Source organism: Symphalangus syndactylus, chromosome 14 (genome assembly GCF_028878055.3).
Source record: "Symphalangus syndactylus isolate Jambi chromosome 14, NHGRI_mSymSyn1-v2.1_pri, whole genome shotgun sequence".
NCBI classification, from domain to species: Eukaryota; Metazoa; Chordata; class Mammalia; order Primates; family Hylobatidae; genus Symphalangus; species Symphalangus syndactylus.
The window spans coordinates 25,779,356-25,806,503 of NC_072436.2; the positions used below are offsets into that span (position 1 = coordinate 25,779,356).

The 27,148-nt window shown below is 50.9% G+C and overlaps 3 protein-coding genes and 1 long non-coding RNA gene across 24 annotated transcripts; 1 reads left to right on the forward strand and 3 right to left on the reverse strand.

The window, feature by feature from the left end:
• Positions 1-2,166: 2,166 nt before the first annotated feature.
• MRPL53 (mitochondrial ribosomal protein L53) lies at positions 2,167-3,948 on the reverse strand. Its single transcript, XM_055241418.2, has 3 exons — positions 2,747-3,948; positions 2,536-2,648; positions 2,167-2,428 (listed from the first exon to the last, which is right to left on the reverse strand). The coding sequence occupies exons 1-3, from the start codon at positions 2,836-2,838 to the stop codon at positions 2,295-2,297; spliced, it is 339 nt and encodes a 112-aa protein (XP_055097393.1). The 5' UTR covers positions 2,839-3,948; the 3' UTR covers positions 2,167-2,294.
• Positions 3,946-13,696, reverse strand: CCDC142 (coiled-coil domain containing 142). Of its 2 annotated transcripts, XM_063616556.1 has the most exons (9): positions 12,624-13,696; positions 12,262-12,348; positions 12,033-12,182; positions 11,766-11,896; positions 11,579-11,692; positions 6,104-6,218; positions 5,717-5,894; positions 5,406-5,605; positions 3,946-5,292 (listed from the first exon to the last, which is right to left on the reverse strand). In XM_063616556.1, the coding sequence occupies exons 1-9, from the start codon at positions 13,483-13,485 to the stop codon at positions 5,036-5,038; spliced, it is 2,094 nt and encodes a 697-aa protein (XP_063472626.1). In that variant the 5' UTR covers positions 13,486-13,696; the 3' UTR covers positions 3,946-5,035. The 2 variants fall into 2 exon arrangements, with proteins under 2 accessions (XP_063472626.1, XP_055097377.1); XM_055241402.2 differs by having other exon boundaries at positions 5,406-5,894; positions 6,062-6,218; positions 12,624-13,485.
• Positions 6,505-8,670, reverse strand: LOC134732348 (uncharacterized). Its single transcript, XR_010115391.1, has 2 exons — positions 6,976-8,670; positions 6,505-6,657 (listed from the first exon to the last, which is right to left on the reverse strand). It is a non-coding gene; the product is annotated as an uncharacterized lncRNA (long non-coding RNA).
• A 115-nt stretch (positions 13,697-13,811) lies between the features above and the next one.
• TTC31 (tetratricopeptide repeat domain 31) lies at positions 13,812-25,500 on the forward strand. Of its 20 annotated transcripts, none has more exons than XM_055241403.2 (13): positions 13,812-13,942; positions 14,129-14,217; positions 20,976-21,078; positions 21,195-21,424; positions 21,607-21,690; positions 22,079-22,135; positions 22,246-22,326; positions 22,432-22,623; positions 22,897-23,008; positions 23,092-23,182; positions 23,257-23,398; positions 23,599-23,700; positions 23,875-25,500. In XM_055241403.2, exons 1-13 carry the CDS (start codon positions 13,903-13,905, stop codon positions 24,205-24,207), a joined length of 1,656 nt encoding a protein of 551 aa, XP_055097378.1. In that variant the 5' UTR covers positions 13,812-13,902; the 3' UTR covers positions 24,208-25,500. The 20 variants fall into 20 exon arrangements, with proteins under 20 accessions (XP_055097378.1, XP_055097379.1, XP_063472632.1 ...); XM_055241404.2 differs by having other exon boundaries at positions 13,826-13,942; positions 23,878-25,500; XM_063616562.1 differs by having other exon boundaries at positions 13,826-13,942; positions 23,629-23,700.
• Positions 25,501-27,148: the final 1,648 nt, after the last annotated feature.

A 27,148-nucleotide genomic window follows, 5' to 3' on the forward strand; every position in this document is an offset into this window, starting at 1 on the left:
ACAAGCGTGAGCCACCGCGCCCGGCCTAATTTTTGTATTTTTAATAGAGACGAGGTTTCACCACGTTGGTCGGGCTGGTCTCAAACTCCTGACCTCATGATCCACCCACCTCGGCCTCCCAAAGTGCTGGGATTACAGGCCTGAGGCACCGTGCCCGGCCGGCACTGTTTTCTTAAACAGGGAGTAGTGAAAGATAAAACCCATCGCATGTTTTGGAAGGATAAAATCAAGTGGCAGCAAAAATATTTAGGAAATAGACTGGGTAGCAGAATGCAATAATGATGAATAGAGTGAATGGGAATAGAGAGATCACTTCAGAAGTTTGTTTTGTTTTGTTTTTGAGACAGTGTCTTGCTCTGTCACCAGGCTAGAGTGCAGTGGTGCAACCACAGCTCACTGTAGCCTTGAACTCTTGGGCTCAAAGGATCCTCCTATCTCAGCCTTCTGAGTAGGTGGGACTACAAGTATGAGCCACCTTGCCCAACTTTCAGGCACTTTTAAAAAAGACAGAATATTCTGAACTGAGTGACCAGATATTCAGAGAATGGAAAGGAGCAGAACTAGAGAACACTGTGGTTTCCAGCCCAGGCGGCTGAGTAGATGAAGTGCCTGCTTTTAAAAAGGAATTGGGTAAGTCAGGGAAGAGAGGCAAGTATATGTGTATGTAAGATTATCAATTCTATTTTAGACAGAGTTGGTGGGATTTGGAGGAAATTGGTAGCAGGTAACCTGACTATAGCATAGAAGTTGGGATTAGAACCAAACAGAAATAGTTTAACCCCAGGTGTAATTCAAGTTGTGAAAGAGGATGAGATGCCCCAGAAAAAAATAGAGAAGAATGAAGGTAGAACACCTGTGTGGTTCAAAAGAAAAAGGACCCAAGAGGGAAAGAAGTTCCACAAATGGGTGAATTAAGAGTTGCAGGCTGGGCAGTGGCTCATACCTGTAATCCCAGCACTTTGGGAAGCCGAGGGGCGGATCAGGAGTTTGAGGCCAGCCTGGCTGACATGGCAAAGCCCCATCTCTACTGAAAATACAAAAATCAGCCAGGCGTGGTGGCACATGCCTGTAATCCCAGCCACCCAGGAGGCTGAAGCAGGAGAATCACTGGAACCTGGGAGGCGGAGGCTGCAGTGAGCCAAGGTCACGCCACTGCACTCCAGTCTGGTTGACAGAGTGAGACTCTGTCTCAAAAACAAACAAGAGTTGCAGATGTGGCCAGGCATTGGTGGCTCACCCCTGTGAACCCAGCACTTTGGGAGGCCGAGGCAGGAGGATCACTTGTGTCCAAGAGTTAGAGACCAGCCCATGCAACAGGACAAAACCCCACCTCTATTGAAAAAAAAAAAAAAAAGAGTGACAGATGGAACTGGGATAGAACGAAGAGAGCTGAAAAAAAAGCACTGTTAGTGTTTTTTTTTTTTTTTTTTTTTTGAGACAGTCTCACTCTGTTGCCCAGGCTGGAGTGCAGTGGTGTGACCTAGGCCCACTTCAACCTCCACCTCCTGGATTCGAGCGATTCTCTTGCCTCACGCGGCCTCCCGAGTAGCTGGGATTACATGCTTCTGCCACCACACCCAGCTAATTTTTTTGTATTTTCTAGTAGAGGCGGGGTTTCTGCAAGCAGGTGGTCTGCCCTCCTTGGCCTCCTAAAGTGCTGCGATTACAGATGTGAGCCACCGCGCTCAGCCTATCAGTGTTCTTTCACAGAAGATTTGGTAAAAGTAAGAGGGCTGGGCACAGTAGCCCACGCCCAACACTTTGGGAGGCCAAGGTGGGAGGATCACTTGAGCCCAGAACTTCAAGACCAGCCTGGGAAACATAGTGCAAACCCTTCTCTACAAAAAAATTAAAAATTAACTAAAAGTGGTGGCGCGTGGCGCGTGCCTGTAGTCCCAACTTCCCCGCTACTTGGGAGGATCGGCTAAGCCCAGGTTACAGTGAGCTAGGATCATGCCACTGCACTCCAGCCTGAGCGACAAACAGATCAGTCTCAAAAAAAAAAAAAAGAAAAAAAAAAGAGGTACCTTGAGTGAGTGAGTGGTAGGAGAAGCCAGAAGCCAAATTAAAAAGGGTTAAGCAGTGAATGATAGTAAGAAAGTGAAATAAATTCAGGTCATCCAGACACCTCTCTGATCTAGTCTTGTTCCAGAAACACTGTGGTAGTAGGGTTTTAAACTTTATTTTGCGCTCCCTGGCCCTCCAGATGGTGAGTTGAATGATTAAGTGAAACTCTTCTTAGGTTAAGTGTCCTAGTCCACGCTAAAATCGTCTTGTTGGTCTCTTTGGCGCTGTCAGCGACCAGTATCAGCGCCCGGCTTGTCCCCGCTGCCCGCCGCGTCCCTGGCCCGGATGTGGGAGGCGAAGGCGGTGAGCATTTCCAGAGCGGTGAGATGAGCGCCGCGCATAATCAGGCGATGCCCGTCTCCTGGGGAAGAAACAAACGAGTGAGACAGGGAGGGACGGCAGTGCTGGGGCTTAGGGGTGCGCGGGCTGCTTGCTGTCCCCTCCTGCCCGTCTCTCCACCAAGCCCACCGAACAGCACGTCCACGCAGGGCTCGGAGCCGTCATGCCTCACGTCCGCAATCACTGAGCAGTTGAGATTAGTGGAGCGGACCTTCTCACTGCTCACCGCCTGGAGGAAGGTCCTACGGTGGAAAAACAGAGCAGCACCAGACTGAGGGCTTAAAGCCCCGTTTGAAGGAAGGCGCACCACTTCCCGCTTCTACCCACTTCCCCTTCGTACCTCGCCGGTTCCACGTTTTTCTCGAAGGGACAGAATTGAACCCGAACCTCTTTGACAGGCCGCAGACCAAGCCGAGCCAACGCAGCTGCCATGCTGACCCTCCGCCCCGGAAGAACTCGTGCAGGCGGAAGTGTCGTATTGCGTGAGGCCGTGAACGGCTGCGCTTCTGCGGAATAGAGACTTACGGCCGCAGGCTCCCTAGCAGGCCTGTGAACCGCAGCTCCTGGCTCCCCAGCCCAGGCGGAGGAAGGCAGGAAGGAAAGAGGTGGTTTCGGCACAACGCATGGGAGAACCCAAAGTAGGCGGTCAGCAAATACAACCTATCATTAGTAGTCCTCTCATATGACGGTGAAAACCATAAGTAAATGGCGCAAAAACCTCTTTGTACGAAAATACGCCTGTTTTCTGCAGCCTTTCCCCTTCTGTACCCTGCTGGGCCACATCTAGGCTAACTTGATCTTAAGTCCTGGCTTCTTCCAAAGAGAGAGAGCTAACACAAGCCGGGATGATCCACACCAGAAGGTAAACACCATTCAGGTAACTGAAGATTAAACACGGTGAGCTCTGAATAGCCAAAGCATAAACGTGAAAGTACTACAGCCCAATATTCGTAAATGACTGAAAATAGTAATAGGAAGGGGCAGCACAGGGTAATACTGTCCTTGGGGCTGATCCAGGTGTAGAAATGCCTATTAAACCTCTGTGGTCCCCATGAATTAGCGTAGCTCCCAGGACTTAAGTTGAAGTGCATTCTAGCCTCTGTTTTTTCTTTCTTTTTTCTTTTTTTGAGACGAAGTTTCGCTCTTGTTGCCCAGGCTGGAGTGCAGTGGCGCGATCTCGGCTCACTGCAGTCTCTACCTCCCGGGTTCAAGCGATTCTCCTGCCTCAGCCTCCTGAGTAGCTGGGACTACAGGCGCGTGCCACCACGCCCGGCTAATTTTTTGTATTTTTAGTAGAGGCGGGGTTTCACCGCGTTAGCCAGGATGGTCTTGATCGGACCTCGTGATCCGCCCTTCTCGGCCTCCCAAAGTGCTGGGATTACAGGCGTGAGCCCCCTCGCCTGGCCGAGCACTCAACTTTTTATCCCTGAGATGTCTTCAGTGATGGAGAACTAGGCCTGAACCTCCCAAGGGTGCTGACCTTCAGGTTCCAAGCTATGGTCTTGCTCTTTACTCTGGATTCCAGGTGCTGGAGTGATCTTGGATTTTTTTTTTTTTTTTTTTTTTGAGACGAAGTTTCACCCTTGTTGCCCAGGCTGGAGTGCAATGGCACAATCTCGGCTCTCCGCAACCTCCGCCTCCTAGGTTCAAGCGATTCTCCTGCCTCAGCCTCCCAAGTAGCTGGGATTACAGGCATGCGCCACCACGCCTGGCTAATTTTGTATTTTTAGTAGAGGTGGGGTTTCTCCATGTTCGTCAGGCTGGTCTGGAAGTCCCGACCTCAGGTGATCCGCCTGCCTCAGCCTCCCAAAGTGCTGGGATTATAGGTGTGAGCCACCATGCCCTGCCTAATCTTGGATGATTCCTTTTTTTTTTTTTTTTTGAGACAGAGTCTTGCTCTGTCACCCAGGCTGGACTGCAGTGGCTGGATGTCGGCTCACTGCAAGCTCCGCCTCCCAGGTTCACGCCATTCTCCTGCCTCAGTCTCCTGAGTGGCTGGGACTACAGGCGCCTGCCACCATGCCCGGCTAATTTTTTGTATTTTTAGTGGAAACAGGGTTTCACTGTGTTAGCCAGGATGGTCTTGATCTCCTGACCTCGTGATCCACCTGCCTCGGCCTCCCAAAGTGCTGGGATTACAGGCGTGAGCCACTGCGCCCAGCCCCTAATCTTGGATTCTTTTTTTTTTTTTTTTTTGAGACAGAGTCTCGCTCTGTCGCCTAGGCTGGAGTGCAGTGGCGCAATCTGGGCTCACTGCAAGCTCCACCTCCCAGGTTCATGCCATTCTCCTGCCTCAGCCTCTCGGAGTAGCTGGGACTACAAGCGCCCGCCACCACGCCTGGCTAATTTTTTTGTATTTTTAGTAGAGACGGGGTTTCACCGTGGTCTCAATCTCCTGACCTCGTGATCCGCCTGCCTTGGCCTCCCAAAGTGCTGGGATTACAAGCGTGAGCCACCGCGCCCGGCCTAGTCTTGGATTCTTAAGCCCAGGCTCTTTGTAGCTTATTCTCCAGTATGCTTTCCTCCAAGCTTCCGGTTCTGGGCTTCCTTAATATGCAATTCCGAATGTCTGGATTTTCCAGCTAGAGATGGGGAGCTCTTAACTTTCTGGCTCCTGGTCCCAGGCTCGTTAGGATTCAGGACTGGTTCCCAGGCAGGAAAAAAACGGCAGGTGCCAACGGGGTCGCTGGTGTTGCCTGAGGGCAAGCCAGGCCTGCTGATTTCCCACCAGGTCGCCCTCTGGGCTAGGTCCCCCTCCTCCTAGTGTGCTTTGCAGCTGAGCTGTCTGGGCTGGAGATGTTCCAGGCTGGAGATGGGGCTCCAAGCTCTCCAGGCTATTGAGGCAGCTGCTGGGCAATTCTGTGGTCTGGACCTCCTGACAAGCACCTGGTAAGGTAGGAGTGGAAGGTAGGTGGCTGCTGGGGATACACTGAAGCCAGATTAATGGTGAGAATGGGGTTTGGGACACACAAAGCAGTGAGCGAAGGGGAGTGACTCACAGCAACAGGAGGGCCTCCTGTGGACTTGAGACTTGGGCAGGGGCTGCTGCAACAGACACAGCAGGGCCCCATCCAGCTGCCGGAAGATGCTGAGCATGAGCAGGGTCTGGCGGAGATCAGGGGACAGGCTCCACTGCTCCTCTTCCAGCAACTCCCTGACCACTCCAAAGTCTTGTCTGAGCTGCAGCGCTCCCTGCAGGCTGAAGGCAGAGGTACAGTATGGCCACTTGACCCTCCTGCCTCTCCCACTTATTAACCCTTCCTTTTCCCAGTTCCATTCACCCCCTGCCACTTCCGCCTTTACTCCTGACCTGAACCGAATCCCATGGGTAAGAATGTGGTCGAGCCAGGCACCCACAATGGCTGTCAGTGCTTGACCAAGGGCAGGGGCCTGGGCTTGGGGTGGCAACCCTTGCAATCCTTGCAACACAGGCTCCAGTACAGTGCGGACCACTAAACCAGCATACTCACTAGGAGCACTGGGAAGTTCTGGAATAGAGAAGACAGAATATAAGGCTGTGGAGATCCATTGAACCCCTAAGTGGAGTGTTTGGGAGAAGAGGGTAGGATTTCAGGAGGGAAGGGCACAGAAGCTGAGGACAAGGATGGAGACAGTGGAGGGGAACCGGAATTTGGAAGGGCTGAGACACTATTACCCCCTTGGAACTCTGGAAGGAGGAGCTGGGATGAGGAGTTACCAGGACAGAGACGAAGCCGCCAGTACCGACCCCGTGGCATGTAGAGCTTGAAACCTTGCATGGCTTGTTTATGACATTGTTGAGAAAAGACACTTAGTGACTCTTCAGGCAGTAGCTGTAGGGATAGGGAGAAAGTAAAAGGAGCTTGTCAAATTATGATGATCCTCTATATCTAAGGAGCTCTCTATGTCCAACTTGACATCCATAAAACCCCAGAATTGTTGCATAGTTGTGTATGCCTGGCCATTTTTTGAGGAGCAATGCCATAGTTGTCACTGGGTTTTCCAAGAGGTCTGGACCCAAATTATGAACAATTGCCCTAGGATTACCTTGCTCTCCCCAGCTTGGTTCAAAAGATGGAAAATCCTTGAAGTTAATTTTATTATACAAGAGCTTTAAGGAAAAAGAAAGACATACCCTGTCCCCATCCCCGCAACACACACACACACACACACACACACACACACACACACACACAGAGCATATGCCAGAGAGAGGGATTGTACGATCTGCAATGGGCAGAGATTGAGGGAAGAAAGGGGAATTACAATGACCTTTTATTTTATTTTATTTTATTTTTTTTTAATTTTTTTTTTTTTTTTTTTTTTTTGAGATGGAGTCTCGCTCTGTTGCCCAGGCTGGAGTGCAGTGGCGCAATCTCGGCTCACTGCAAGCTCAGCTTCCCGGGTTCACGCCATTCTCCTGCCTCAGCCTCTCTGAGTAGCTGGGACTACAGACGCCCGGCTAATTTTTTGTATTTTTAGTAGAGACGGGGTTTCACCATGGTCTCGATCTCCTGACCTCGTGATCCGCCCGCCTCGGCCTCCCAAAGTGCTGGGATTACAAGCGTGAGCCACCGCGCCCGGCCTGACCTTTTATTTTTGAGACAGAGTCTTGCCTGTCGCCCAGACTGGAGTGCAGTGGCGTGATCATTGCAACCTCTGCCTCCCGGGTTCAAGTGATTCTCCTGCCTCAGGCTCCCAAGTAGGTGGGACTACAGGAGTGCACCACCACACCCAGCTAATTTTTGTATTTTTAGTAAAGACAAGGTTTTGCCATGTTGGTCAGGCCGGTCTCAAACTCCTGATCTCAGGTGATCTGCCTGCCTCTGCCTGTCAAAGTGCTGGGATTACAGATGTGAGCCACTACACCCAGCCTACAACGATCTTTTGGTTATCACCTACAAAAGGAAGACAAGAACTGTATGTAGACCAGAAGCAATGACTATTTGAACGTTCTAAGACTCAGAAAGTTTTGGAATGTCCTTACATTGAAAGGCATTATTATATATTATTATTCTTGACAGCCCACTCCAGAGCAATATAACCCATAAAGCAAGAAAAGGCCTATATGCTGGTTTTGTTTCTTTGGTTTGATAGGTTGTTTTTGGAGGGAGAGAACACAGCAATAAAGCTGGTTTCTGCTCTACAGCCCATCTTGAAGGAGAGGAACCCCAGTAAATGTGGTTAATGGCAGCTGCTCTGTAAAGAAATGGTAGATGCCAGGGAGCCTGAAGACAGGATAGACCCGGGGGCGGCCAGACATGGAGTGGAGCCCATATGGCTCCTGGCACATCTGACAACCTGTCTAAATCCAAAATCTTCCTCTCTTCTCCAGTAAATGCAAGCCCCCTTCTCCTCCCTTATTTATGTCAAGGAAATTGCCCTTTTGTCAATGGACTTTTGTTAGGAGCCTCTGTACTCAACACTGAGGGAATGCAAGGTGCAGAGTGTGACAGTCTCTCCCCCACCCACCGGGATCTTACAGTCCAAACAGGGAGAAAACTCACAATGCCTCTTTTTTTTTTTTTTGAGACCAAGTTTAGCTCTTATTGCCCAGGCTGGAGTGCAGTTGCGCAATCTCAGCTCACTGCAACCTCTGCCTCCCGAGTTCAACCGATTCTCGTGCCTCAGCCTCTGAGGAGCTGGGATTACAGGCACCCGTCACCATGCCTGGCTAATTTTTGTATTTTTAGTAGAGATGGGGTTTCACCATGTTGGCCAGGCTGGTCACAAACTCCTGACCTCAAGTGATCCGCCAGTCTCGGCCTCCCAAAATGCTGGGATTATGCCCTTCTGCTCTTACAATGTCACCCCATCACTCATGAGGTAAAGCCCAAATTCTTGGGGCTGGTGTTCATGCCCTCCACAATTTGATGCCAAATTGCTTACTACTCTACCCCCACACCCAACCCCAGTGAACATACCCACAAAAGGAACCTCTGCTCTGGTAAGGCCACCTCTCTGCTACCCCCACAAGGATCTACAAACTGCCCACTTCCGGTAATCCCAGCCACTCCTCTGAGGCTTCCCAGCCACCATCTCCAGCCGTAGGCCATGTATGGAGGCTTCTGTAAACCACATGCCCACTATAGCCTTCCTTCTTCAGGGCTCTGTGACCGTCACTGTGTGCAGTACTCATGATGAGCCTGCTCTGGGGCATGTTGAGTTTAAGTAGACAGCAGTAAACTGAGGTAGAAATGCCCAACAGGCAAATGCAGATGTTTAACTAGAACTCTGGCAGCCAGGCTGGGCGTGGTGGCTCATGCCTGTAATCCCAGCACTTTGGGAGGCCAAGGTGGTGGATTGCTTGAGCTCAAGAGTTCAAGAACAGGGCACATGTTCTCAGGATCTCCTGAGGGCTGTGTCACGAGCCAAACTTTTAATTAAAAAAAAAAATATATATATATATATATATAAATAGATATAATATAAATAAAAAATATACATAAATATATATAATATAAATAAAAAATATACATAAATATATATAATATAAATAAAAAATATATACATATATATATTTTTTGAGTCTCACTCTGTTGCCCAGGCTGGAGTGCAATGGCACACTCTCGACTCACTGGAACCTCCGCCTCCCGGATTCAAGTGATTATCCTGCCTCAGCCTCCCGAGTAGCTGGGATTACAGGCGTGCACCACAATGTCCAGCTAATTTTTGTATTTTTAGAAGAGATAGGGTTTCACCATGTTGGCCAGGCCGGTCTTGATCTCCTAACCTCAGATGATCCGCCTGCCTCGGTTTACCAAAGTGCTGGGATTACAGGCGTGAGCCACTGCACCTGGCCAAAAAATTTTTTTGTTTTTTGTTTTTTTTTTGAGACAGTTTTTGTTCTTGTTGCCCAGGCTGGAGTGCAATGGCACTATCTTGGCTCACTGCAACCTCCGCCTCCTGGGTTCAAGCGATTCTCCTGCCTCAGCCTCCCAAGTAGCTAGGATTACAGGCACCTGCCACCATACTGGCTACTTTTTTGTATTTTTAGTAGAGACAGAGTTTCACCATGTTGGTCAGGCTGGTCTTGAACTCCTGACCTCAGGCGATCCACCCACCTCGGCCTCCCAAAAGTTTTTTAAAAAGATTTTTAAAAAGAGTTCAAGACCAGCCTGGGCAACATGGCAAAACCTTGTCTCTACAAAAAAAAAATTTTTAAGTAGCTGGGCATTGGCCGGGTGTGGTGGCTCACACCTATAATCCCAGCACTTTGGGAGGCTGAGGTGGGTGGATCACCTGAGGTCAGGGGTTCCAGACCAGCCTGGCCAACATGGTGAAACCCATCTCTACTGAAAATACAAAAATTAGCTGGGCGTGGTGGCAGGCGCCTGTAATCCCAGCCACTCAGGAGGCTGAGGTAGGAGAATCACTTGAACCTGAGAGGTGGAGGTTGCAGTGAGTGGAGATCACGCCACTGCACTCCAGCCTGGGTGACAGAGTGAGACGCCCTCTCAAAAAAAAAAAAAAAAAAAAAAGTAGCTGGGCATTGTGGTTTCCACCTGTGGTTCCAGCTACTCAGGAGGCTGAGGTGGGAGGATTGCTTGAGCCCAGGAGATGGAGGTTGCAGTGAGCCAAGATCACATAACTGCACTCCAGCCTGGGTGACAGTGAGACCCTGTCTTAGAAAAAAAAAAGAACTCTGGGAGCCAGAAAGACTGAACCCGGGAGTTCACAGCACCAAGACACTGTGGGTAAGCAGGAATATTGAGAGAAAAGCAGAGAGTTAAGGACTGAACTCTATAGCCACGCCCCTATTCAGGGCAAAGAGGAGAAAACTGAGCAGGAAAACAAAAAACCAGACATCTTCCACATAGTAATAGATAAATGTGCAAAATGGGGAAGAAAAAGTATAATGGCTTTATTCATAAATATATAAGAAAATGTTAGGAGAAACAGGCAAACATGGATCAAGGTTACTACTGTGAAATAGAAATCAGAGGTGAGTGACGGCAAAGTGCTATTTTTTCATTAGTTTTATAAAATAATATTCTATTTCACTTTTTAAACTACAGACATGCATTATTTTATTTTTTGAGACAGGGTCTCTCACTGTATTGCCTAGGCTGGCTGGAATGCAGTGGCTATCCACAGCTTACTGCAGCCTCGACCTCCTGGGCTCAAACGATCCTCTTGCCTCAGCCTCCCAAGTAGCTGGGACTGCAGGTGCATGCCACCATGCTCAGCTAAATTTTTTAATTTTTGGAGAGACAGGGGTCTGTGTTGCCTAGGGTGGTCTCGCTATGTTGCCCCTGGTGGTCTCGAACTCCTGGCCTCAATCAATCCTCTTGCCTTGGCCTCCCAAAGCATTAATAAAAATACAAATTAAACTTTTAAGAGAGGAGAAATGTGCCGATAACTGGTAAGTAAAGAGAAAGATGCAATCATTTATCCTGAATTTTCTCTCTAAAATATACCTAAGAGTAACCAAATCATTAATGAAAGCAAGTTTTTCTTCATAGGAGTAATCCAACTCATAAATGAAGTAGGAATGATGAGAATTGAAATGTTACCACTTTACAACCTCTAATGAAATGATGAATCGAGGCAATGATCCGCTGTTGCCATCACAAAACGAGAGTCTGGCATTACTGGGGAGAGGGTAGGGGATACACAGATGAAATTGACCATGAGTTGATAATTGTTAAACGCTTGGTGATAGACATATGGGAGTTCATTATACACCTCTCTCTACATTTGTACATGTTTGAAATTTTCCATAGTAAAATGTTAAAGGGGCCAGGCATGGTGGTGCATGCCTGTAATCCCAGCACTTTGGGAGACCAAGGTAGATGGATCACTTGAGCTCAAGGGTCTGAGACCAGATTGGGCAGCATGGTGAAACCCTGCCTCTACTAAAAAAATACAAAAGTTAGCCAGGTGTGGTGGCAGGAGCCTGTAGTCTCAGCTACTAGGGAGGCTGAGGTGGGAGGACCGTTTGAGCCCAGAAGGTAGAGGCTGCAGTGAGCTGAGATTGTGCCACTGCACTCCAGCCTGGGTGACAAAGTGAGACCCTATATCAAAAAAAAAAAAAAGTTAAAGAGAACAAAAAATGAACAGAGCAAAAAAAGATACATTTAGCAGAGACTCCAAGGAGATTCCAAGTTACTGAGATGTTCTCTTCCCACCCCCGATACTTGGCACAGAACACAGGGTCTTACACTGCCACTGTCGAGGCCCCTGTTCTCACCTGGATCTGTGCAGTCAGCTTCTGGATCTCCAGGCCCAGCTGCTGCTCCACTTCCAGAGCTAAGCTTTCCTCTGAGGCCAGGCTAGACAAAGCTTCTGCCTCATGCAACAGAGGCTTTGGGTGGAAACAGAGAGTGAGGGCTCAGCCTAGCTCAGGCTGCTCCCCTCCCTACTCCCTAGCCACTCACAGGTAAGTCCTTTTGGATCAGGAGCAGGAAGGAAGCTGGGTCCCATGCTGCCAAGTACTGCTGAGCTCTGCCCAGGAACCAGAGCAAGGTGGTCTGCAGGGTACAGAGACCTAGGGCGACAGGCGCAGGATCTGGGAATTTGAGCAGCAGAGTGAGTATCTTAGGGGTCATGGAGTACCTTTGGGAAGAAGCAGACTTCAGAACAGAGTGAAAGAAAAGAGATATCCTCAACTGCTCTGTCTCCCCAGACCTAGCCCCTCGTCTCACCTGCAGGCTGGCAGAAAATCAGTCGTAACCTGGGCTCTCGAAGGGCATCCAAGAGAGGAGGAAAGAGCTGCTGCAAAAGTTCAGCAGTGCCAGAGGATGTGGGAAGGCTGCTCTGACCCCCAAGAGCTGATCCCAAGGCCTGGCAGAAACCTGAGGATGAGAGAGTATAGTGTGGTGGGGAAGCGGTAACCTGGGACTTATGTCACCCCCAGTGCCCCTTCCTTCTCACCTTGGTCCCAGCTCCAGATAAGCGACTGATGAAGTAGTCTGTGACACAAAGAAGCCAGCTCCTTCTCACACTCCTGAGGCAGGGATGCTAGTGGGAGAAATGACTCTGGGGCCTGAAAACAAGGTCTCACTTTCCACAACCCCTGCCCACTCGATGAGGCCAGAAGGCATGCTTCCTCCAAGACTCAGGACTGGGGTGGAAAGCAAGGCTTTGCCTTGAAAGCTCAGAAGCTATAGTCTGAACCCAGGGGTGTTCATTCTAAAGGGACTGCTTTTGCTTTCAGGATGGCAGGTGAGTGAGTTGGCCAGGGAGAAGGAAGAGACCCCAGCCTTCCTAAACGCCCACCCAAGCCCATCACTCACCCTGACCCAGTGCCTGACTCAGCTGTTGCGCTGTTGCCCTGGGGTCCCTCCAGGGTCCCAGATTTAGGTCCAGACTCTGAGCACAGGCTGCCCACAGCAGGGTCCAATATTGGCTCCACAAGGCTCCAGCCCCTCCAAGCCCTAGTCTACAGCTGGCTGAACCCGCCACGCCCCCCACCAGGCCCAGCAGCCCTGGTAGCAGATCCCGCTCCTCTTGGCACCGCCTGTGGAGCTGGTCCCTCAATGCCGATCCTTGGAGCGCCTCGTCCAGCCGACTTGCCACCTGGCAACCCCGCTCCCCCGTCAAAAGGCGGAGCACACGGGACGTGGGGAAAGGACGTGCAGCCCCAGGGACGTGTCTCAAGGCTTTTCTCTGTAGCGTGTGGTAGGCGGGAAGTGCAAGGAGCAGCTCGGCTAGTTGGGACGACAGGCCCGGGCTGGCGGGCTCCCGGCCGAGAGCGCGAAGCTGCATCTCGATGACAGCCTCCAGGCACTGGGCAGCTAGTCCGATGGGGCGCGCTAGCAGCAGCGGCTCAAGGGCCTCCCCAAGGCCGATTCGCAGGACTGCCCCTTGGGAAGGGTGCAGCTGCAGGTCGCGGCACCACTGGGGCAGGGGGCTAGGGCCGCCGGATGGCGAGCCAGGACTCAGGGTCTTCATGAGGTGCACAGCCGCCTGTAGGTGGTAGGCGCAGTCTCGGGCCTGGAGGAGCTGCTCCCGCTCGCGATGCAGCCGCAGCAACACGGCCCGGAGACGCTGCAGCGCGGGAGGGATCGGGCCGCCACCTGCGGGCCCCCGCCTCCAAGCCGCAGCATCAGCCTCGTAGTCCTCGCTCACACCCGCCGGCATCGGCCACCACGGCATCCCTCCAGAAGTTCCGCTCGGCCAGCCGTGAACCTCCCAGCGAAGACCGCCCGTTCGCCTTCTCTCCCACTGCTCCTCCCCAGTGCCCCCAGGTTGCGCCCTCAGCGGGGGCACGGTAACGAGTGGAGGCAGGCTACCAGAGCGAGACTACTGGGCCATGGGGCGGCGGGTCCGGAACGAACCTAGCGATTCCCACTTCCCCTCACGGACCAACGCCCGCCGCAGCTCGGACTTCGCCCCATCGCAAGAGCCGTTTTCTCCAGTCCGGGAGTCGCGGGGACCTTCGTGGACTCTCTCGTGCTCCGTAATGAGAGGCTTCTGCCCCTAACAAAGATGGCCGCCTACTCTGTCCCACCCCGCCCTTTGGCTGGTATCAAATACTAGACTATCTTTCATTTCCGGGTCACTGTAGACGCGATGGCGCCGATTCCGAAGACTGTGGGGCGGATCAAGCTAGGTGAGCGCTATGACAAGACCAGAGGGGGTCTAGGAGGGCAGAGGCAGCCCCTCTTGGGTCCACCTGTGGTCTGAACGTTTCGAGTAGGATTTTATGCAGAGGGCGGAGAGTCGAGGGCGGAGTGGGGAAGACGCTAGCCCATCTATCCCGAGCCCGCTGACGAGGCTCCGCCTTCCTTTCCTGTAGACTGCCCTCTACGGCCCAGCTGCCCACTGGAGGTCGCTGCTGTACCCAAACTTTGCAAGGAATTCGGTCCAGAGGATTACGGCGAAGAGGTAAAAGCGACCCCCAGTTTCCCCCAGTCCTGCTCATTTTGGTCACGCCTCTTTCAAGTCAGCTGTGCAGAAACCCGCGATGGATGGGCGCCAGACGGGGCTCTGGAGGCTTTGGGGAGTTGTAGTCTCCAGCCATGCCCTTGAGGATCTTAGGCAAGTGAGGGGCAGGGGACCAGGAGGATGATCTTGCTGTAACAGATGCTCGAAGTGGGTAGAATTGAGCAGACAAGGGTCTTTGAGTTGAGGATTAGGGAGTGGGTACGAGTTCCTTGGGAAAAGATGGAGGCCGGGCGCGGTGGCTTGTGCCTGTAATCTCAACACTTTGGGAGGCTGAGACGGGAGGATTGCTTGAACCCAGGAGTTAGAGACCAGCCTGGGCAACATAGTGAGACCCCATCTCTACAAAAATGTTTTTAAAAAATTTAGACCGCGTGGTGGGTGGGGGATCTCTTGAGCGCGGGAGGTCGAGGTTGCAGTGAACCGTGATCGTGCCACTGCACTCCAGCCTGGGGAACGGTGAGACTCTGTCTAAAAAAAAAAGCCGGGCCCAGTGGCTCACACCTGTAATCTCAGCACTTTAGGAGGCCTAGGCGGGCGGATCACTTGAGGTCGGGAGTTTGAGACCAGCCTGGCCAACATGGTGAAACCCCATCTCTACCAAAAATACGAACAACTAGCTGGGTGTGGTGGTGTGCGCCTGTAATCCCAGCCACTGGGGTTACTGAGGCAGGAGAATCGCTTGAACCCGGGAGGCAGAGGTTGCAGTGAGCCCGAGATCACACCACTGCACTCCAGCCTGGGCAACAGAGGGAGACTCCATTTCAAAAAAAAAAAAGAAAAAAAATATTTTTATAGATGGAGGGGACAGTGTGAGCAAAGACAGTAAAACAAGGAAAAGTTGGGAGAACTTTACCAAAGTGAGACCAGAGTAGAGAATTTGGTTGGAACAGTAAAAGATGGGGTGGTAGAGAAGGCAGCAGATGGCTTGAAAGGCTTTGACTTAGCACAGGGGTTTGGATGTTCTCAAGTAGGCAACAGGGTTTTTTTGTTTTTTGTTTTTTTTTTTGAGACAGAGTCTCACTCTGTCGCCCAGGCTGGAGTTCAGTGGTGTGATCTTGGCTCACTGCAGCCTCCGCCTCTCTGGTTCAAGCAATTCTTCTGCCTCAGCCTCCTGAGTAGCTGGGACTACAGGCACATGCCACCACTCCCAGCTAATTTTTGTATTTTTAGTAGAGACCGTGTTTCACCATGTTAGCCAGCATGGTCTCGATCTCTTGACCTCATGATCCGCCCATCTCGGCTTCCCAAAGTGCTGGGATTACAGGTGTGAGCCACCATGCCCGGTAGACAGCAGGGTTTTTGAAGGAGGGACAGGATCAGATTTGGAAGCATTGAGGCGCTATACTTCCTAGAATCTCAAACTCAAACCCAAAAGTTAATTTAATTAACTTTTGTTAAATTAATTTATCATGTTTGCAAATTGGTTGCTTTTCTTCTAATCCTAATTTTGGTTAATGACACAAACTTTCATCTAGTTGTTTAATCTAGAAATCTGATAATCATTTTATATCCCTTTCCTTTACCTCAAACATTTAGTTAGTCACTAAAATCTACTTTTTTTTTTTTTTTTTTTTTTTTTGAGACAGTCTCACACTGTCACCCAGGCTGGAGTGCAGGGGTGCCATCCCCACTCACTGCCACCTCCGCCTCCCGGATTCAGGCAATTCTCCTGCCACAGCCTACTGAGTAGCTAAGATGGCAGACGCCCACCACCACACCCAGCTAATTTTTGTATTTTTAGTAGAGAGGGGTTTCACCATATTGGCCAGGCTGGTCTCAAACTCCTGACCTTGTGATCCACGCATCTCGGCCTCCCAAAGTGCTGGGGTTACAGGCATGAGCCACAATGCCGGCCACTAAAATCTACTTCTAAATGTCTCTTGACAGAAGCCCCTCTTTTCCGTTCCTGGTCTTGCTGCCACTCCCTTATATCAAGACTCCTTGTATCTAGCCTGAACTAAACATTACATCCATAGCCTCATCTTCCCCTGAGCGATATTTCTTTTTTTTTCGTTTTTTTTTTGAGACAGAGTTTTGCTCTTGTTGCCCAGGCTGGAGTGCAATGGTGAGATCTTGGCTCACCGCAACCTCCGCTTCCCGGGTTCAAGCGATTCTCCTGCCTCAGCCTCCCGAGTACCTGGGATTACAGGCATGCACCTCCACGCCTGGATAATTTTTTTTTTTTTTTAGACGGAATCTCGCCCTGTCGCCCAGGCTGGAGTGCAGTGGCGCCATCTCGGCTCACTGCAAGCTCCACCTCCTGGGTTCACGCCATTCTCCTGCCTGAGCCTCCCGAGTAGCTGGGACTACAGGCGCTCGCCACCACGCCTGGCTAATTTTTTGTATTTTTAGTAGAGATGGAGTTTCACCGTGTTAGCCAGGATGGTCTCGATCTCCTGACCTCGTGATCTGCCCGCCTCGGCCTCCCAAAGTGCTGGGATTACAGGCATGAACCACCGCGCCCAGCCCAATTTTGTATTTTTGTAGAGACTGCACTGCGTTTCTCCATGTTGGTCATGCTGATCTCAAACTCCAGACCTCAGGTGATCCACCCTCCTTAACTTCCCAAAGTGCTAGGATTACAGGCTTGAGCCACCACGCCCGGCCGTCTCAGCACTATTTCATTTGATTGTTTCATTCCCCAGATCAAGTCCACTGCTATCACTAACAAGATAAAGTCCACACTCACGGCCAGGCGCGGTGGCTCACACCTGTAATCCTAGCACTTTGGGAGGTTGATGCAGGCGGATCATGAGGTCAGGAGATGGAGACCATCCTGGCCAACATGGTGAAACACTGTCTCTACTAAAATACAAAAAATTAGCTGGGCATGGTAGTGGGCGCCTATAGTCCCAGCTACTCGGGAGGCTGAGGCAAAGGAATTGCTTGAACCCAGGAGATGGAGGTTGCAGTGAGCTGAGATTGTGCCATTGCACTCCAGCCTGGTGACAGGGTTAGACTCCGTCTCAAAAAAAAGTTCACACTCACTGTGTGACACATGTTTCTTCACACACAGTTCCTGGCTCTGTCTCTATTGGAATAACCTCTTCACCAATCTCTGTTTACTCAGCACACACAGAATACCACCTATGTACTAGACACTGTTGTAGGTACTGGGAGACAGCAGTAAATCAAACAGACCAAAATCTTTCTATTCAACAAATTAGGAGCATCTAATGAGGGCAACCAGTGAACAAATAAATAAACAACATAGTATGTCAAATATGAGAAATACAAAGAAAAAGCAAGAAGGAGGATAGGGAGTGCTGAGTGGAGTTGGGAAGTTTCTCCTTCTAAAAGGAGTGGTCAGGCCAAGTGTGGTGGCTCATACCTGTAATCCCAGCACTGTGGGAGGCTGAGGCACACGTATCACCTGAGGTCAGGAGTTCGAGACCAGCCTGACCAACATGAAGAAACCCCGTTTCTACTAAAAAATACAAAATTAGCTGGGCATGGTGGCGCATGCCTGTAATCCCAGCTACTCCGGAGGCCGAGGCAGGAGAGTCACTTGAACCCTGGAGGCGGAGGTTGCGGTGACCCGAGTTCATGCCATTGCACTCCAGCCTGGGCAACAAGGGCGAAACTCCACCTCAAAAAAAAAAAAAAAAAGGAGTGTTCAGAGAAGGCCTCTCCGAGAAAGTGACATTTACATAGAGATCTAAAAAGGGTGAAGGAGTGAGCTGTTCACTGGGGAAAAAGCATTCTAGGCAAAGTAAAGTGCAAAGCCCTAAGATGGGAGCACAGCTGGTATGTTGTGGGAACTTCCAAGGACACTACTGTGGCTGGAGGAGGGTGACAAGATAGGAGAAGATTCACAATGATATTGGGGGACCAGATCATATGTGCTAGCCATGTAGTGAATTCAGAGAGCAGCACAGACTATGGTTTGGGGACAGGTAGTAGAAGGTCAAGGAAGTACCTGTTTGTTTTTTTGAGACGTAGTCTCGCTCTGTCACCCAGGCTGGAGTCCAGTGGTGCGATCTCAGCTCACCACAACCTCCCCCTCCCAGTTGCAAGCAATTCTCCTACCTCAGCCTCCCAAGTAGCTGGAATTACAGATGCGTGCCACCACGCCTGGCTAATTTTTGTATTTTTAGTAGAGACGGGTTTCACCATGTTGGTCAGGCTGGTCTCGAACTCCTGACCTCAAGTGATCCACTCGCCTCAGCCTCCCAAAGTGCTGGGATTACAGGCGTGAGCCACTGCACCTGGCTTTTTATTTTTTTTAATTTATTTTTATTTTTTATTTTTAATGATGACTACACTGGTTTGAGGAGGAAGAGAGAGGAAATACAGTCTATATTTGAGTGGCACATCCTGAGGAGGCTGCCTAACATGGAGAGAGCATGCTTTATTTATTATTAATTGATTAATTTTTATGAGACAGAGTCTTGCTCTGTCACCCAGGCTGGTGTGCAGTGGCGTGATCTTGGCTACTGCAACATCTGCCTCCCAAGTTCAAGCAATTCTCGTGCCTCAGCCTCCTGAGTAGCTGGGACTACTGGCGTGTGCCACCATGCCCAGCTAATTTTTGTATCTTTAGTATAGATGGGGTTTCACCATGTTGGCCAGGCTGGTCTAAAACTCTTGGCCTCAAGTGACCCACCCGTGGGCCTCCCAAAGTTCTGGGATTACAGGCGTGAGCCACTATGCCCAGCCATATTTATTTATCCAGACAGGGTCTCCCTCTGTTACCCAGGCTTCAGTGCAGTGGCATGATCATAGTTCACTGCAGCCTTGAACTCCTGGGCTCAAACAGTCCTTTGACTTCAGCCTCCCAAGTAGCTGGGTCTATAGGCATCCACCACCACACCTGGCTCATTATTTATGCTTATGTTGCAGTTAGGAAGGTGAAACAAACCCACCAGGAAATTGAATTTTAAGTATAAGACTGATGAAGGTGCCTAGCAGTATTGGAGATGCTGTTAAGCCAGGACTATCTTCTGAGGGAAGCCTTGGATCTAAAATTGTTTAGAAAATTGAATATACCTCAATCATCTGAAGTCCTGCCTACAGATTTTTTTTAGCACGCTGGAGTTTCTAAGTTTGTGGCTTCTAACTCAATAAGTCCAAAAGATCATTGGCTTCTAAGCTTCTCAGTCAGTCCTGCTCTGTTTAGGCCTGATTAGGCAAATAGGAATGTGATCATTCCTGTCTTTGAAGCTTATACTCCCTGAGGAAATGACTCCCATCAGAACCACAGAATGTGTGGGCCAGGCCTTAAAGAGGCTTGCCTTATTTTGTGAATGAGGGAGAGGTCAAGAGAAGTTAAATGACTTCTCCAGAATCAAACAGCCAGGTAGTGGCAGAGTGAAAACTTGGACAAGCTGGAGATAATGGTGCACACCTGAAGTCCCATCTACTCAGGAGGCTCAGGCAGGAGGATCGCTTGAGCCTAGGTGTTTGGGTCTAGCCTGGGCAACACAGCAAGACCCTGTCTCAGAAACAAACAAAAAATAGTCGGCCGGGCACAGTGGCTCACGCCTGCAATCCCAGCACTTTGGGAGGCTGAGGCGGGTGGATCACTTGAGGTTAAGAGTTCAAGACAACCTGGCCAACATGGTGAAACGCCCTCTCTACTGAAAATACAAATGGCATTGTGGCGTGTGCCTGTAATGCCAGCTACTTGGGAGGGTGAGGCAGGAGAATTGCTTGAACATGGGAGGCAGAGGTTGCAGTGAGTTGAGATCGTGCCACTGCACTCCAGCCTGGGTGACAGAGCAAGAATCCGCCTCAAAAGAAAAAATAACCTCAGATGCAAGTGGCTCCACTCCAGCACAATGCTCTTTGCAATTCCATGCTGCCTGGGCAATGAGGAGAGCAATAGAAAGCAATCAATAACAAGGTTCTAAATTGTGTAACACAGACAATGTGGGTGCAGGTTAGTTGGAGGAGGCAGAGATAATTGGAGATGAAAGGTTCTGGGAAGGCTTTGAAGGGAGATAGAATTTGAACTGGACCTTGAAGGTGAGGCAAGATGTAGTGAGAAAGAAGCTTAGAGTTAGGAGGGATTGGAGAGCAGCTGGGGGAAGGCCCCAAGGCTGGAGGGAGCCTGGTGGTGGGAGGGAGGACAGCAGTGAAGCAGGGGAGGATTAAAAGGAGGGCTGGAAAGGTCAGCCTGGGAGCCTTTTGGAAGGCTCTGAATCATAGGCTGAGGAATTAGGTTCAACTCTGCCTATGGCCTTGGCAGTGGGGGATTATTGGATGTCCCTGAGTAGGGAAGTAATTTCTTAGAGCTTAGTTTTGTGGAGAAACAGATGAGATGCAGAGGAGTGGCCAGCCAGGAGCTGCTGTACTTATTTAGGTGTGGGCTAGCCTCAGGGTGGGTTATGTGGGGCTGTTCATACTGCAGGTATGTAGCTGGAAGAGCAGGTAGAAGGGCTTCATTCCAGGGGCCTCAGTGTGGCTAACTCAGGTTGAGGAGAGAAGATCCTGGTTGGTAGAGAAGGCCAGGCTGAATACCATACTCAACCCTTGAGAAGGCAGGAAAGCAGCGAGGGGAGGTGATTCACTACAACAGCTGGGGGCAGCAGATTTTGTGGTGCTGAGGAGGGAGAGGTCAGAGCCAGTGAGAGTCTCTGGCGCTGGATGGCTGGTTGGTGGCTGCCATGGTGGAGAGATCAAGCCAGCGAAGCCCTTGCTATCTGCAGGAACTGCCCCCAACACCAGCCTCCCCTCCCCTCCCCCTCCCCTCCCAGGACATAGTGGATTTTCTTCGACGGCTTGTGGAGAGTGATCCCCAGGGCCTGCACCGGATCCATGTGGATGGGAGCAGCGGGCGGCTGCAGCTGTGGCACCATGGTGGGGAGTGCAGGGGCCGGGCCCAGGGATCAAGGCTGGTACCCTGGGAGGGCTGACCCTCAGATGCACCCCTCTCTCATGTTCTTTCTTTCCTGTCTTTTTCTCCTTCCTGACAGATTACCTCCTGGGCCACTTGGATGATGAAGGGAAATCAACTGCACAGAGTGACAGGGGCAAGGGGGCTGAGGGACCGGGCACCTACTGTGGTCTCCGCAAGTCCTTCTTGTATCCTCCCCAAGAGTCTGAGCCCTGCCCTCAAAACCCCTCTGCCTCTGCCACCTTCCCCAGTGTCTCAGACAGCCTGCTTCAGGTGGCCATGCCCCAGAAGCTCCTGGTGACAGAAGAGGTGAGATTCTCAGGAAAGGGCTTTGCCGTCCCCCAGGGTTCTTTCAATCCCTGTATCCCCATCCCTATATTCTCCCCTAATTGGTACATTTCAAGATCCTTCTGTACTGCCTGCCCCCTTTCATGTTTGCTGTCCATTTCCCTGTTTCTCCCTTTTTCTGTCACCTGCCCTTCGTCCTTCAGGAAGCCAACCGCCTGGCTGAGGAGCTGGTGGCTGAGGAGGAGCGCATGAAACAGAAAGCAGAGAAGAAGCGACTCAAGAAGAAGGTGGCTAGAGCATGGCTGGAGGGTGCAGGGGAGCCAAAGGGATTTGGGAGAGGGAAAGAGGAAGCTTTGTGGGAACAGGAGAGAGCTCAAGATGGCCTGCAGTGGACTCTCTTGCCAGGAGGACACAAGGGGTCCAGGGAATAGGGGGTCTCTCACAGGCCATCTGGTGCAGTGGTTCTGGAATCCTACTGTGCTGCCTAGGTAGGAATCTGCCTCCTTACATGAGACCTCTTTCTGGTGCCTCTCTTGTCTGCTTTTTCACCTGCAAAATGAGGATAATAATGATGCCTGTCTCATAGAGCTACAAAGATGGAATGAGAAATCTTAGCCCAGCACATGACGTACAGTAAGTGTTCAAAATACATCATTGTTACCATTACTATTGCAGCGTCAAAAGGAACGAAAGCGACAGGAACGTTTGGAGCAGTACTGTGGGGAGCCCAAGGTGAGTATCTAGGGCAGGTACTAAGAGCACCAAGTGCCAGGAAGGTGAGGGCCAAGAAAGCAGACAGCTCAAGGCGATCCCAACTCTGTACCTGTCCATCTTTCTTCCAGGCCAGCACTACCTCACATGGAGATGAGAGCCCCCCGTCCAGCCCTGGAAACCCAGTTCAGGGACAGTGCGGTGAAGAAGAAGTGAGAGCCCCTTTTTTCCTTTCTTGGTCTCTGCTCGTTTTCCTCCTCCTCCTCCAGAATGTACTTCATCCCCACCCCCTCCCTAACTTTCCATTTTGTTCACAGGACTCACTGGATCTATCTAGCACTTTTGTGTCTCTAGCTTTGCGCAAGGTTGGGGATTGGCCCCTCAGTGCCCGCAGAGAGAAGGGACTGAACCAGGAGCCCCAAGGCAGAGGCCTGGCCCTCCAGAAGATGGGTCAAGAGGAAGAGAGCCCTCCAAGAGAGGAGAGGCCCCAGCAGAGTCCAAAGGCACAGGTGAGATGGCTGAAGAACCTTTTTCAGCTGGAACCGTGGAAGGGGCACAAGGAGCTGCTGGGGAGGCACAGGGTCTAAGGATTGACGCACGGTCCAGTGGGAGTTCTCTGGCCCTGGGGTCAAGAGACCTGCAGTCAGGCCCCATCACTGTCACCATGATCCCCCGGGTGGTTTCCTCTCTAGGAAGATAGGGCTGATACCATCTTGTAGGGCTGTCATGAGGATTACATGAGTTGGGTGATGCTAATTGCAGTGTTACCTGTTTAAACAAAGGAGAAGGATTTGGGGAGACTGAGACCTCAAGGCCTGCTTGACTTTGCACCCTATCCCCAGGCATCTCCGGGACTGCTGGCAGCTGCCTTACAACAGAGCCAGGAACTGGCAAGTGAGATCCTTTCTCTCTCACTCCTCACCCCACCCTCCCTGGGGTAGCCTCATCTGAACCTTCTCACCCTCTTTCCTTTCCAGAGTTGGGTACCAGCTTTGCTCAAAATGGTTTCTACCGTGAAGCCGTGGTCCTCTTCACCCAGGCCTTGAAGCTCAACCCCCAGGACCACCGGTAGGTGGGGGCTTGGCCAGGGCAGGGCAAAGTGTTGAGGACTCAGACCTTTGGCCACCTTCTGTCTTTATCAGGTTATTTGGAAATCGTTCCTTCTGCCATGAGCGGTTGGGTCAGCCAGTGTGGGCCCTGGCTGATGCCCAGGTGGCCCTTACCCTACGGCCTGGCTGGCCCCGGGGCCTCTTCCGCCTGGGCAAGGCCTTGATGGGACTACAGGTAATAGGTCTGGGGCTGGAAACAGGAGAGATTTGAGTGGGATGGAGTGGGGAGAGGGTCTATGTTGACTTTCTAGATAAGCTTCTAGTACCAAAATGTCACAATGGTTGTGGTACTAGGAGCAGGGGCCAGTTTTAGAAAGGGTACTTTTAAACTCCTTGACACCTAATCTTTTCTTTCTGATCCCTCTGGGACCAAAGCGCTTCAGAGAGGCAGCTGCTGTGTTTCAGGAAACTCTGAGAGATGGGTCCCAGCCTGACGCAGCCCGAGAGCTCCGCTCTTGCCTTCTCCAACTCACACTGGTAAGGGGGCCAGGCACACTGTCATGCTGAGGCGGGTATCAGGGAGAATTGGCTGGGACTGCAATACCAAGCCTCAGGTGGCTAAGGAGGGGGCGGGGAAGGATGGGTGGAATGAGAGGCATGGGCTGTCTTGCTTAAAAGAAGGATCTGGTGCCCTTCTCTCTCCCTTCTCAGCAGGGTCAGCGAGGAGGAATCCGTGCACCACTTCTGTCACCTGGGGCCCTCCAGCGACTTCCCCATGCTGAGCTGGCACCCTCATGCCTACCTTCCCTCAGGTGCCCTCGAAGCACTGCTCCGAAGTCCCCTGGCCCATCTCCACTCTTGCATTATCCTTCATGGCATTATCCTTCATGTCACCGAAGCCACCCCAACCAGCCCTTCTCCCAGACTCAGAGTAGAAGGCCCCATCCTCTCCAGCCCCAGGACCCTTCAGAGGGCTGGGACATCCTGGGACTTGGGCTCCAGCATCTACCTCAGGCCAGAGGAGGGGGCATCGGTCCCTCATAGGGCAGGGCCATGTATATATCTCATGGCGGGGGACATAGTGTGGTGACAGTTCACTGCATATTTTGAGACCTTATTCTCTAGATCCATAGTTAATGATGCCCCTGGCAGTCATTCCTCTTGCCATGGGGAAGCTTCTGATGAGAGAAAGGAGCCCCACATCCACTGAAACATCCTTTGGTTCTCAAGCTTCTTCTGGAGGCAGTAAGGAAAAATAAAACCCACCAAGGCTCAAGAAGGGAACTATAGAAAAGTTCAGGTTTTTAGGCTATAGCAGAGACAGTGAGAAAGCATCTGGGCCTTGCTCTTCTTCTTGGTCCGGGGGACCTCATTCACCAACTTGAGCTTGGTGTGCAGGAACGGGGTCACGGTGCTGAGGGGGCTTGAGTCCCACCTTTCAGCTTGATGGATGCTCACCTCTTCCCAGCCCCAGCTCATGCCCTGTTTTTCTAGCCATAGCCCCCAGATTACTTATAGCTCCTTATGCCATTTCCTGTCCAGATTGCTGTGTATGACTCTGACCTCTTTTGTCCACTTCCTCTCACTGCTAGAATATTCACCAAGGGTTTGCATTTGGGAAGTCTCTTGCCAGCTCCTGCTTAGAGCTGGTAGGGCAATACATGTCCACACTCCCAACTGGTGGCTCTTCCGCTGAATGGGGCCTCAGCAGGTGCCCAGGCTGCTACAACCTTGGCCACTCTGTTTCTCCACCCCAGCATTGGGCATTGTAATTAGCCTTTCCCCGTGTTAATTTATTCAGTTTTTTCAAGGGTCAACTGAATTCACCACTTCCTGGGTAAGAATCATGATCTCCTTTTAATTTCACCGCTAAGATCCTGGCAGCTTCCCCTAGCTGGTTCCTCCGTAGTCCTGCTGGGACTGTCAGCTCATTTAAATGTGGGTCTGCAGGAGGCTTTAGCTCTCCCCCAACCCCCTTGCCTCATTCATCAGGATAAATGGTTATTGCTCCCTTGTGGGTCTTGCTCAATACTGTTCATACCTGGAGAGAGGAGGTACTGAAACATCTCCTTTATGTGTGACTTTCCCAAATTTTTAAAAATTGTTTATGGTTTAGGCCCCTTAAATACTGTGTAGCAGGATGAAGTCTACCATTACCAGCTGGGTCACCTTGGATGGGTCTGTCAACATCTAAGCCTCAGTTCCCTCACCTATAAAAATGAGGGTAGTCCCTACCTCATAAGGGATATTGTGAGGATGGAAAGCGAAAGTGTGAGAAAATACCTCCCAAGTGCCTGGTACATAGTGGATGCTAAATAAACCAATTTTTGTCTGCAACTGTCCTACATAGTCATGCTTCCCACAATAGGAAGAGAGGAGTGTGGGTGAATTGGTGCTGAGATTCACAAAATCTAGAGTTCTGGGACTGGATTCTCAAAAGTGTGCTTTCTAGGCTAGCAGCATCAGCATTATCCAGGAACTTACCAGAAATGCAATTTCTCAGGCTGGGCACGGTGGCTCACGCCTGTAATTTCAGCACTTTGGGAGGCCAAGACAGGTGGATCACCTGAGGTCAGGAGTTTGAGACCAGCCTGACCAACATGGAGAAATGCCTCGCTACTAAAAATACAAAATTAGCCAGGCGTGGTGTCACATGCCTGTAATCCCAGCTACTCGGGAGGCTGAGGCAGGAGAATCGCTTGAACCTGGGAGGTTGCGGTGAGCAGAGATCGCGCCATTGCATTCCAGCCTGGGTAACGAGCAAAACTCTCAAAAAAAAGAGAAATGCAATTTCTCAGGCCCCCCCCGCCCATGACCTACGTCAGAAACCATGGAAGCACGGCCCAGCAATTTGTGTTTCAATAAGCCTACCAAGTGATCCTGATACACACTGTTCGAGGGCGGGGCTTAGCGGAGCAGACCTCCATCCAGAGGCCATTTTGGTGGGACAGGTTTGAGTTTTGTTGTCCAAGTCTTGAGTATAAGAGGTGGCAGTGCTAGCTGGGCTAGAATTTGGGAAACCACAACGGGGAGAGAGGTTATGACTCAGCCAGTTAATTTGACTGGACCCTACCTTCCTAACTAGAAGGATTTGCCCTGAGAGTTCTTTGCTCACCCCTGGTTGGGGAGCAGGATGGGCATAGGTGGTTGTGTTTGTCCAAGGGGTGATTATATTACAGTAGTTCCGTAAGAGGCCTGCCCATCTGGCTTTCCTGTTTTTGAGCAGGGACCTGCATTCTTTTGGGATGTCTGTAGGGCTCCTGACCTCAAAGAGAGGCCATCCACCACTACTCAATGGTGTTTTTGCCTTCCAGCTGAGCTGGTTCCTAGTTCTAGCTTCTCAAGTAAATGTTCCCTCCCCAGTACCTTAGCCTGCCCTGGACTTGTAGCTTCTCCAAGAGTCACGTGACTCCCGACACTTTGCCCCACATTCACCCTCCTAATTAATAGGGGTCTGACCCAACAGCCTGAGTTCTGAGTTCCCAGGACTGGAAAGTAGAGTGACCAACCATCCTGGTTTTCCTGGAACTGAGGGATGTCCTGGAGTGAGGGACTTTCAATGCCAAAACTTGGAAAATGCTGGGCAGATGGGAAAGAGTTGATCACCCTACTGGAAATGTTCCAGAGAGGTGGTATTTAGAAGGGAGTACTGAAGGGGCAATGCAGTTGCAAAGAATTATTTTTTTGCATATGCATAATGGCTGACAGATTCTTAGCTCCACACCAGTGGTCATTGTTTCCATGTTGCCATTTTTCTTCCAGTTGCCCACATTTGCTAGGTTGTCATTGACTCATGCAATCCTTGATCCCTGGGGCAATCGCAGATTCCTCTTCTGTGACCACCTCCCAGCCCCACCTCAAGTCTGGCCCTGAGTTCTCTCTGCTGTTACCTTCTGCAGTGGCCAGATATATACTCCCTTCTTCAGGTCTCTACCAGTCTCTGATCCACTCTGCGCCCACAGCCAGATTGGCCTACCCTAAACAA

What these genes read in the sequence shown, in the direction of transcription:
- TTC31 (XM_055241403.2), top strand. Translation starts at nt 13,903, where the DNA reads ATGGCGCCGATTCCGAAGACTGTGGGGCGGATCAAGCTAG. An exon ending in AGCTCCTGGTGACAGAAGAG is followed by an intron (nt 21,425 to 21,606) that starts GTGAGATTCTCA and finishes TTCGTCCTTCAG; the next exon opens with GAAGCCAACCGCCTGGCTGA. An exon ending in GACAGTGCGGTGAAGAAGAA is followed by an intron (nt 22,327 to 22,431) that starts GTGAGAGCCCCT and finishes TTTTGTTCACAG; the next exon opens with GACTCACTGGATCTATCTAG.
- MRPL53 (XM_055241418.2), bottom strand. Translation starts at nt 2,838, where the DNA reads ATGGCAGCTGCGTTGGCTCGGCTTGGTCTGCGGCCTGTCAAAGAGGTT. An exon ending in AAAAACGTGGAACCGGCGAG is followed by an intron (nt 2,649 to 2,746) that starts GTACGAAGGGGA and finishes TTTCCACCGTAG; the next exon opens with GACCTTCCTCCAGGCGGTGA. An exon ending in CTGCGTGGACGTGCTGTTCG is followed by an intron (nt 2,429 to 2,535) that starts GTGGGCTTGGTG and finishes TTTCTTCCCCAG; the next exon opens with GAGACGGGCATCGCCTGATT.
- CCDC142 (XM_055241402.2), bottom strand. Translation starts at nt 13,485, where the DNA reads ATGCCGTGGTGGCCGATGCCGGCGGGTGTGAGCGAGGACTACGAGGCT. An exon ending in TATCTGGAGCTGGGACCAAG is followed by an intron (nt 12,183 to 12,261) that starts GTGAGAAGGAAG and finishes TCTCATCCTCAG; the next exon opens with GTTTCTGCCAGGCCTTGGGA. An exon ending in TGATCCAAAAGGACTTACCT is followed by an intron (nt 11,693 to 11,765) that starts GTGAGTGGCTAG and finishes TTCCACCCAAAG; the next exon opens with CCTCTGTTGCATGAGGCAGA.